Source organism: Pezoporus wallicus, unplaced genomic scaffold, assembly GCF_028554395.1.
Source record: "Pezoporus wallicus isolate ANWC-B61680 ecotype Strahan unplaced genomic scaffold, APGP_CSIRO_Pwel_v1 contig_12571, whole genome shotgun sequence".
Lineage (NCBI taxonomy): Eukaryota > Metazoa > Chordata > Aves > Psittaciformes > Psittacidae > Pezoporus > Pezoporus wallicus.
The window spans coordinates 1-10554 of record NW_026639124.1 but is presented as its reverse complement, the minus strand read 5'-3'; the positions used below and the strand labels follow the sequence as shown (position 1 = coordinate 10554).

Here is a 10554-nt window from a genome sequence, read left to right as displayed (position 1 = left end):
GGAGTGGGTAAAGGAGAGTGGGAGTGGCTAAGAGAGGGGCGGGGTTAAAGTGGTGTCCATATATGGGATAAGGAGAAGGGGGCGGGGCTAAGCGTGCCCATATATGGGGTAAGGCTAAGGGGCGGGGCTAGGGGGTGTCCATATATGGGATAAGGCTAAGGGGTGGGTCTAGGGGGTGTCCATATATGGGATAAGGGGAAGGGGGCGGGGCTAAGCGTGCCCATATATGGAGTAAGGCTAAGGGGCGGGGCTAGGGGGTGTCCTTATATGGGGGAAGGGGGCGGGGCTAAGCGTGCCCATATATGGCATAAGGCTAAGTAGCGGGGCTAGGGGGGCATCCATATACGGGGGGAAGAGGGCGGGGCTAAGGGGGTGTGGGGCTCCATCTATGGAAGGGGGCGTGTCCAAGCTTGGCCCCGCCCCTCGCAGCCGTGGCCGGCCAATCCCGGCTGGCGGCGCCCGAGAAGATGAAGAGCAGCATCAAACTGGTGGACGAGCAGATGAACTGGTGCGACAGCGCCCTAGAGGTGTGGGGCGGGGCCTATGGGGGGGCGGGGCCTACGGGAAGGGGGCGGGGTTAAGGGAAAAGGGGCGGGGTTTGGGGTAGGGGGAAAGAAGAGGGGTTTAAAGGGGGGTGGGAAGGGGAGGGGCTTATGGGGAAGGGATGGGGCTTATGGGGAAGGGGCGGGGCTTGGGAATGGGGGCGTGGCCTATAAGAAGGGGGCGGGGTTAAGGGAAAGGGGGCGGGGTTTGGGGTAGGGGGAAAGAAGAGGGGTTTAAAGGGGGAAGGGGGTTTAAAGGGGGAAGGGGGGGGTTTAGGGTAGAGGGGGAGGAGCTTGGGAATGGGGCGTGGTCTATGGGAAGGGGGTGGGGCTTAAGGGAAAGGGGGCGGGGTTTGGGGTGGGGGCCGAGGGAAGGGAGAGGGGTTTTAAAGGGCGGGGCTTAGGGGAAGGGGCGGGGCTTAAGGTAGAGGAGGAGGAGCTTGGGAAGGGGGCGTGGTCTATGGGAAGGGGGGCGGGGCTTGGGTCCAAGGGGGGGGCGTGTTTTATGGCCCGCGGGGGAGTGGCTTAGACTAGATGGGTGCAATGGAGGCGGGGCTTAAAAGGGCGGGTCTTGGAGCGAATGGGCGGGGCTTGAGGTGAATAGGCGGGGCTTAAAGGGGGCGTGGTTTGCAGCGCAAGGGGGCGTGGCTCAGACTAGATGGGCGGAGCTTAGTGCAGTGGAGGTGTGACTTAAAAGGGCGGGTCTTAGAGCAAATGAGCGGGGGTTGAAATGAATGGGCGTGGCTTGATGTGAATGGGCGGGGCTTAGAGCGAATAGGCGGGGCTTAAATGGGGCGTGGCTTAGGCCGCTTGGGGCCGTGGCTTCAGCCCCATGATGGGGATGGCTCAGGGAGGGGCTTGATGTGAATGGGCGTGGCTTGATGTGAATGGGCGTGGCTTAATGTGAATGGGCGTGGCTTGATGTGAATGGGCGTGGCTTAATGTGAATGGGCGTGGCTTATTGTGAATGGGCGTGGCTTAATGTGAATGGGCGTGGCTTGATGTGAATGGGCGTGGCTTATTGTGACTGGGCGGGGCTTAAATGGGGCGTGGCTTCAGCCCCATGATGGGGCTGGCTCAGCCCCACAGGGGGGGAGAGGGGGGCGTGGTTTAGGGCCCGAGGGGGGCGTGTCTTAGTGCGGTGGCGCGCTGTGATTGGCCCAGTTCCTGCTGGAGCAGACGGACGTGCTGGTGGTGGGGGCGCTGGGGCTGCAGGGCACCGGGAAGTCCACGCTGCTCTCGCTGCTGGCGGCCAATCAGCCCGATGAGGACCCACGGTATGGGGGGAGCTATGGGGCGGGTATGGGGGGTGTCTGTGGGGCGCTATGGAGCTCTATGGGGTGTCTATGGGGGGCTATGGGGTGTCTATGGGGGGCTATGGGGTGTCTATGGGGTGTCTATGGGGGGCTATGGAGCTCTATGGGGTGTCTATGGGGCGCTATGGGGGGCTATGGAGCTCTATGGGGTGTCTATGGGGGGCTATGGGGTGTCTATGGGGTGTCTATGGGGGGCTATGGAGCTCTATGGGGTGTCTATGGGGGGCTATGGAGCTCTATGGGGTGTCTATGGGGGGCTATGGAGCTCTATGGGGTGTCTATGGGGTGTCTATGGGGTGTCTATGGTGGTCTATGGGGTTTATGGTGGTCTATGGGGGTCTGTGGGGGGTCTATGGGGGTCTATGGGGTGTCTATGGGGTGTCTATGGGGGGTATAAAAGGCTCTATGGGGTGTCTATGGGGGGCTATGGAGCTCTATGGGGTGTCTATGGGGGGCTATGGGGTAGCTATGGGGGGCTATGTGGTGTCTATGGGAGGCTATGGGGTGTCTATGGGGGGCTATGGGGTAGCTATGGGGGGCTATGGGGTAGCTGTGGGGGGCTATGGAGCTCTATGGGGTGTCTATGGGGGGCTATGGGGTAGCTATGTGGGGCTATGGGGTGTCTATGGGGCTCTATGGGTCCAGGCTGTGTCTATGGGGCTGGGCTGTGTCTATGGGGCTCTATGGGGCTGGGCTGTGTCTATGGGGCTCTATGGGGCTGGGCTGTGTCTATGGGGCTCTATGGGGCTCTATGGGTCCAGGCTGTGTCTATGGGGCTCTATGGGTCTCTATGGGTCCCCCCAGGTCCTTCGTGTTCCGGCCCCAGGGCCCGGAGCTGCGGGAGCGGGGGGGGAGCCAGACCGGGGGCATCGACTTCTTCATCACCCAGGAGCGCGTGGTCTTCCTCGACACCCAGGTACCCCCAGCGCGCTCGTTAAGGGCATTAATTACCCCTAATGAGGTCATTAATAGCATTAATTGCTCCTAATGCGGTCATTAATAGCGTTTATTACCGCTAATGAGGTCATTAATAGCATTTACTACTGCTAATGAGGTCATTAATAGCGCTAATGAGCTCATTAATAGCATTAATCACCCCTAATGAGGTCATTAATAGCGTTTACTACCTCTAATGAGGTCATTAATAGCGCTAATGAGCTCATTAATAGTATTAATTACCACTAATGAGGTCATTAATGGCGTTTATTACCGCTAATGAGGTCATTAATAGCATTAATTACCCCTAATGAGGTCATTAATAGCGCTAATGAGGTTATTAGTAGCATTAATTACCCCTAATGAGGTCATTAATAGCATTTCTTAGCGCTAATGAGGTCAGTAATAGCGGTAATGAGGTCGTTAGTGGCATTAATTACTCCAAATGAGGTCATTAATAGCGCTAATGAGGTCATTATTAGCATTAATTACTCCAAATGAGGTCATTAATAGCGCTAATGAGGTCATTTATAGCATTAATTACCCTTAAGGAGGTCATTAATAGCATTATTTACCCCTAATAAGGTTATTACTAGCGTAACTAGCGTTAAAGAGGTCATTAGTAACATTAATTGCCCCTAATGAGGTTGTTAATAGCGCTAATGAGCTCATTAATAGCATTAATTACCCTTAATGAGGTCATTAATAGCGTTTATTACCACTAATGAGGTCATTAATAGCGCTAATGAGGTCACTAATAGCATTAATTAATGCCAATGGCCACATTAATAGCAGTAATTAACGCTAACGAGGTCATTAATAGCATTTATTAGCACTAATGAGGTCATTAATAGCGTTTATGAGGTCATTAATAGCATTTATTAGCGCTAATGAGGCCATTAATAGAGTTAACCCCAATGGGCTCATTAATAGCGTTAATTAACCCCAATGGGCTCATTAGTAGCTGTAATTAGTGCTAATGAGGTCATTAATAGCATTTATTAGTGCTAATGAGGTCATTAAGAGCGCTATTGAGGTCATTAATAGCGTTTGTTAGGGCTAATGAGGTCTTTAATGCCGTTAATGAGGTCATTAATAGCGTAAATGAGCGCTAATGAGGCCATTAATAGCGTCAGTTAATACCAATGGGCTCATTAAAAGCAGTAATTAACCCCAATGGGCTCATTCATAGCGGTAATTAGCGCTAATGAGCTTATTAATAGCCCTAATAATCCCTCATTACCCCAATGAGCTCATTAATAGCCCTAATAACCCCTCATTACCCTTGATGAGCTCATTAATAGCCCTAATAATCCCTCAATAGCGCAAATTAAGATTAATATCCCTAATACCCTCTCATTGACACTAATTAAGCTCTTTAATAGCCCTACTAATCCCTCATTAACAGTAATGAGCTCATTAATAGCACTAATAACCCCTCATTAGCGCGAATTAAGCTCGTTAATAGACCTCATAATCTCTCATTAACGCTAATTATGCTCATTAATAGCCCTAATACCCTCTCCTTAACACTAACTAAGCTCATTAATAGCCCTAATAAACCATCCTTAGCGCTGTTTAAGCTCGTTAACAGCCCTAATTAATGCTAATGAAGCTCATTAATAGCCCTCATTAGCGCTAATGAAGCTCCTTAATTCCAGCCCCTGCTCAGCCCGGCCCTCCTCGATCACCTCATTAATAACGACCGGAAGCTGCCCCCCGAGTACGGGCTGCCCCACACCTACGTCGAGATGCAGGTCTGCCATTAACGAGGCTCATTAGCCATTAATTAGCCATTAATTAGCGCTCATTAGCCCTAATTTTGGGGGGGGGAAGGGCTGCAAGAGGGCTGTGGGGAGTGGAATTAGAAGTAATTAATGAGGGGGAATAGGATAATGGGAAGCAATTAATGATGTGATGAATTAATGGTTATTAGTCATTAATAATAGCTATTAATTAGCAATTAATAGCTATTAATAATAGCGATTAATTAGTAATTAATTAGGGGTGGTTCTTTAGGGGTAATTAAGGGTAATAAGGGGCATATGGGGGTTGATTGGGAGGTCATTAATTGGCATTAATTGATTGGAGGGGATTAATTAGGGGCTAATAGGGGGGTCAATGGGTGTCAATGGGGGTCAATGGTGGTCAATGGGTGCCAATGGGTGCCAATGGGTGCCAATGGGTGTCAATGGGAGCCAATGGGTGCCAATGGGTGCCAATGGGTGCCAATGGGTGCCAATGGGTGTCAATGGGCGTCAATGGGTGTCAATGGGTGCCAATGGGTGTCAATGGGAGCCAATGGGTGCCAATGGGTGCCAATGGGTGTCAATGGGAGCCAATGGGTGCCAATGGGTGTCAATGGGTGCCAATGGGTGTCAATGGGTGCCAATGGGAGTCAATGGGTGTCAGTGGGTGTCAATGGGAGTCAATGGGAGCCAATGGGTGCCAACGGGTGTCAATGGGCGTCAATGGGTGCCAATGGGTGTCAATGGTAGTCAATGGGTGCCAATGGGTGCCAATGGGTGTCAATGGGAGTCAATGGGAGTCAATGGGTGTCAATGGGAGCCAAAGGGTGCCAATGGGTGCCAACGGGTGTCAATGGGTGTCAATGGTAGTCAATGGGTGTCAATGGGTGTCAATGGGTGTCAATGGGTGCTATGGGTGCTATGGGGTGGGTGGGTGCTGACCCACGTCCCCCGCCCCACACGTGTGGGGCAGTCTCTGCAGATCGCCGCCTTCCTCTTCACCGTCTGCCACGTGGTGCTGCTCGTGCAGGATTGGTTCACGGACCTCGGCCTCTACCGGTGAGACCCATAGCGACCCATAGCGACCCATAGAGACCCATAGAGACCCATAGCAACCCATAGAGATCCATAGAGACCCATAGCGACCCATAGAGACCCATAGCGACCCATAGCGACCCATAGAGACCCATAGAGACCCATAGCGACCCATAGAGACCCATAGAGACCCATAGCGACCCATAGAGACCCATAGAGACCCATAGCGACCCATAGAGACCCATAGAGACCCATAGCGACCCATAGAGACCCATAGAGACCCATAGCGACCCATAGAGATCCATAGAGACCCATAGAGACCCATAGCGACCCATAGCGACCCATAGCGACCCATAGCGACCCATAGAGACCCATAGCGACCCCATAGAGACCCCATAGCAACCCATAGAGACCCACAGAGACCCATGGCGACCTATAGAGACCCCATAGAGACCCCATAGAGCCCCATAGAGACCCATAGTGCCCCATTGAGACCCCATAGAGACTCATAGAGACCCATAGCGACCCCATAGAGACCCCATAGCAACCAATAGAGACCCATAGAGACCCATGGCGACCTATAGAGACCCCATAGAGACCCCATAGAGACCCATAGAGACCCATAGTGCCCCATTGAGACCCCATAGAGACTCATAGAGACCCATAGCGACCCCATAGAGACCCCATAGCCCATTACCCCCATTACCCCCATTGCCCCATTGCCCCCATTGCCCCCATTACCCCCATTGCCCCCATTGCCCCCATTACCCCATTGCCCCCATTACCCCCATTACCCCCATTACCCCATTACCCCCATTACCCCCATTACCCCCATTACCCCCATTGCCCCCATTACCCCATTACCCCCATTACCCCCATTACCCCCATTACCCCCATTACCCCCATTACCCCCATTACCCCATTACCCCCATTACCCCCATTACCCCATTACCCCCATTACCCCCCCCCCATAGCCCCTATGGGGTCTCTGCCCCCCAGGTTCCTGCAGACGGCCGAGATGGTGAAGCCTTCGACCCCCTCCCCTGGGCACGAGCCCAGCGCCGGTGCTGAGGAGCCCTCGGAATACTACCCCCATCTGGGTGAGCCCCATAGAGACCCATAGAGACCCATAGAGACCCATAGGGACCCATAGAGACCCATAGAGACCCATAGAGACCCATAGAGACCCATAGAGACACATAGAGACCCATAGGGACCCATAGAAACCCATAGAGACCCATAGAGACCCATAGAGACCCATAGAGACCCATAGAGAACCATAGAGACCCATAGGGACCCATAGAGACCCATAGAGACCCCATAGGAACCCACAGAGACCCATAGGGCCCCATAAAGACCCATAGACAGCATTGAGACCCATAGAGACCCCACAGAGACCCATACAGCCCCATAGAACCCCCATAGAAACCCTATAAAGCCCCTAAAGCCATAAAGAGACCCCATAGAGACCCATAGAGCCCTATAGACACCCCATAGACAACCCATAGACACCCCATAGAGACCCCATACAGCTTATAGAGACCCCTAGGGACCCCTAGAGACCCCAGAGAGACCCCATAGAGCCCCATAGACACCAATAGATACCCCATAGAGCCCCCATAGATCCCCATAGAGACCCATAGACATTCCAAGAAGCCCCATAGGAACCCCATAGAGCCTCTAGAGCCATATAGAGACCCCATAGAGACCTATAGATCCCCATAGATCCCCTTAGAGACCCCATAGATCCCCATAGAGCCCCATAGAGCCCCATAGAAACCCCATAGCAACCCCATAGAGACCTATAGAGACCCCATAGAGACCCATAGAGACCCCATAGAGCCCCATAGAGCCCCATAGAGACCCCATAGAGACCCATAGAGACCCCATAGAGACCCATAGAGCCCCATAGAGCCCCATAGAGACCCCATAGAGCCCCATAGAGCCCCATAGAGACCCCATAGAGACCCATAGAGCCCCCATAGAGCCCCATAGAGACCCATAGAGACCCCATAGAGCCCCCATAGAGACCCATAGAGACCCCATAGAGACCCATAGAGACCCCATAGAGCCCCATAGAGACCCCATAGAGCCCCATAGAGCCCCATAGAGACCCCATAGAGACCCATAGAGCCCCATAGAGCCCCATAGAGACCCATAGAGACCCCATAGAGCCCCATAGACCCCCATAGACACCCCATAGAGACCCATAGATCCCCATAGAGCCCCATAGAGACCCCATAGAGCCCCATAGAGACCCCAGAGAGCCCCATACAGACCCCATAGAGACCCATAGAGACCATAGACCCATAGAGCCCCATAGAGACCCCATAGAGACCCCATAGAGACCCCATAGAGACCCATAGAACCCCATAGAGACCCCATAGAGACCCATAGAGCCCCATAGAGCCCCATAGAGACCCATAGAGACCCCATAGAGCCCCATAGACCCCCATAGACACCCCATAGAGACCCATAGACCCCCATAGAGCCCCATAGAGACCCCATAGAGCCCCATAGAGACCCCAGAGAGCCCCATACAGACCCCATAGAGACCCATAGAGCCCCATAGTGACCCCATAGAGCCCCATAGAGACCCCATAGAGCCCCATAGAGACCCATAGAGACCCCATAGAGCCCCATAGAGACCCATAGAGCCCCATAGAGCCCCATAGAGACCCCATAGAGCCCCATAGAGACACCCCATAGAGACCCATAGAGCCCAATAGAGACCCATAGAGCCCCATAGAGACCCCATAGAGCCCCATAGAGACCCCAGAGAGCCCCATACAGACCCCATAGAGACCCATAGAGCCCCATAGAGACCCCATAGAGCCCCATAGAGACCCCATAGAGACCCCATAGAGACCCATAGAACCCCATAGAGACCCCATAGAGACCCATAGAGCCCCATAGAGACCCCATAGAGCCCCATAGAGACCCATAGAGACCCCATAGAGCCCCATAGACCCCCATAGAGCCCCATAGAGCCCCCATAGAGCCCCATAGAGCCCCATAGAGACCCCCATAGAGACCCCATAGAGCCCCATAGAGACCCCATAGAGCCCCATAGAGACCCATAGAGCCCCATAGAGACCCCATAGAGCCCCATAGACCCCCATAGCACCCCATAAGTGCCCCCCCCCCCCCCAGTGTTCGTGCAGACCCGGGCCGGTCCCGGCTCCTTCCGGCCCCGGCGCCTCCGGCAAATGCAGCGGCTCCTGCAACGGGTGATGGCGCACTCGCACCTGAAGTACCGCGGTGAGCAATGGGGGGCAATGGGGGGCAATGGGGGGCAATGGGGGGCAATGGAGTCAATGGGGGTCAATGGGAGTCAATGGGGGGCAATGGGGGGCAATGGGGGGCAATAGGAGAGAGTCAATGGGAATCAATTGGGGTCAATGGGGGTCAATGGGGGTCAATGGGGGGGGGAGTCAATGGGGGGGCAATGGAAACAATGGGGAGCAATGGGGGGGGTCAATGGGGGGGGTCAATGGGGGTCAATGGGGGTCAATGGGGGGGAGTCAATGGAGGTCAATGGGGGTCAATGGGGATCAATGGGGATCAATGGGAGTCAATGGAGGTCAATGGGGGGCAATGGGGGGCAATGGAGTCCATGGGGGGCAATGGAGGTCAATGGGGGTCAATGGGAATCAATTGGGGTCAATGGGGGTCAATGGGATCAATGGGAGTCAATGGGGGGCAATGGGGGGCAATGGGAGTCAATGGGGGGCAATGGGAGTCAATGGGGGTCAATGGGGGTCAATGGGGGTCAATGGGAGTCAATGGGAGTCAATGGGGGGCAATGGGGGGCAATGGGAGTCAATGGAGGTCAATGGGGGTCAATGGGGATCAATGGGGATCAATGGGAGTCAATGGGAGTCAATCGGGGTCAGTCAATCGGGGTCAATGGGAGTCAATGGGAGTCAATGGGGGGCAATGGGAGTCAATGGGATCAATGGGAGTCAATGGGGGGCAATGGGGGGCAATGGAAGTCAATGGGGGTCAATGGGAGTCAATGGGAGTCAATGGGGGTCAATGGGAGTCAATGGGAGTCAATGGGTGTCAATGGGGGTCAATGGGAGTCAATGGAGGTCAATGGGAGTCAATGGGGGTCAATGGGAGTCAATGGGAGTCAATGGGGGTCAATGGGAGTCAATGGGAGTCAATGGGGGTCAATGGGAGTCAATGGGAGTCAATGGGGGTCAATGGGAGTCAGTGGGGGTCAATGGAGTCAATGGGAGTCAATCGGGGTCAATGGGAGCCAATGGGTGCCAACGGGTGTCAATGGGTGTCAATGGGTGTCAATGGGGGGAATGGGTGCCATGGGGGTAAAGGGGGGCAATGGGGTCTCTATGGATCCCTATGGGTCCCTATGGGTCTCTATGGGTTCCTATGGGTCTCTATGGTTCCCTATGGGTCCCTATGGGTCTCTATGGGTCCCTATGTGTCCCTATGGGTCCCTATAGGTCCCTATGTGTCCCTATGGCTCTCTATGGGTCTCTATGGGTCCCTATGGGTCTCTATGGGTCTCTATGGGTCTCTATGGGTCTCTATGGGTCTCTATGGGTCCCGCAGGGTCCCTGTGCCCCCGGGAGGTGGTGCCGGGGCTCCCCGAGGGGCCCCCCGAGGCCGACGTGAACCTGTTCCTGCTGCCCCCCATGGAGGGCGATGAGGAGCCCCCCCCCGCCCTGGTAAGTCCCCATAGAGCCCTATGGGCCCCATAGAGCCCCATAGACCCCTATGGACCCCCATAGAGCCCCATAGACCCCTATGGACCCCCATAGAGCCCCATAGAGCCCTATGGACCCCATAGAGCCCCATAGACCCCTATGGACCCCCATAGAGCCACATAGACCCCTATGGACCCCCATAGAGCCCCATAGACCCCTATGGACCCCCATAGAGCCCCATAGACCCTTATGAACCCCCATAGACCCCTATGGACCCCTATAGAGCCCTATGAGCCCCATAGAG

At 54.3% G+C, this 10554-nt stretch overlaps 1 protein-coding gene across 1 annotated transcript; it reads left to right on the top strand.

The window, feature by feature from the left end:
* Positions 1 to 415: 415 nt before the first annotated feature.
* On the top strand, positions 416 to 10275 carry SMG9 (SMG9 nonsense mediated mRNA decay factor; the record flags this gene model as incomplete). The annotated part of the gene is made up of 8 exons (XM_057413744.1): positions 416 to 527; positions 1707 to 1819; positions 2663 to 2774; positions 4456 to 4551; positions 5516 to 5601; positions 6577 to 6677; positions 8731 to 8838; positions 10156 to 10275. Coding segments are annotated over exons 1-8 (796 nt in total), but the record flags the coding sequence as incomplete, so codon positions are not given.
* Positions 10276 to 10554: the final 279 nt, after the last annotated feature.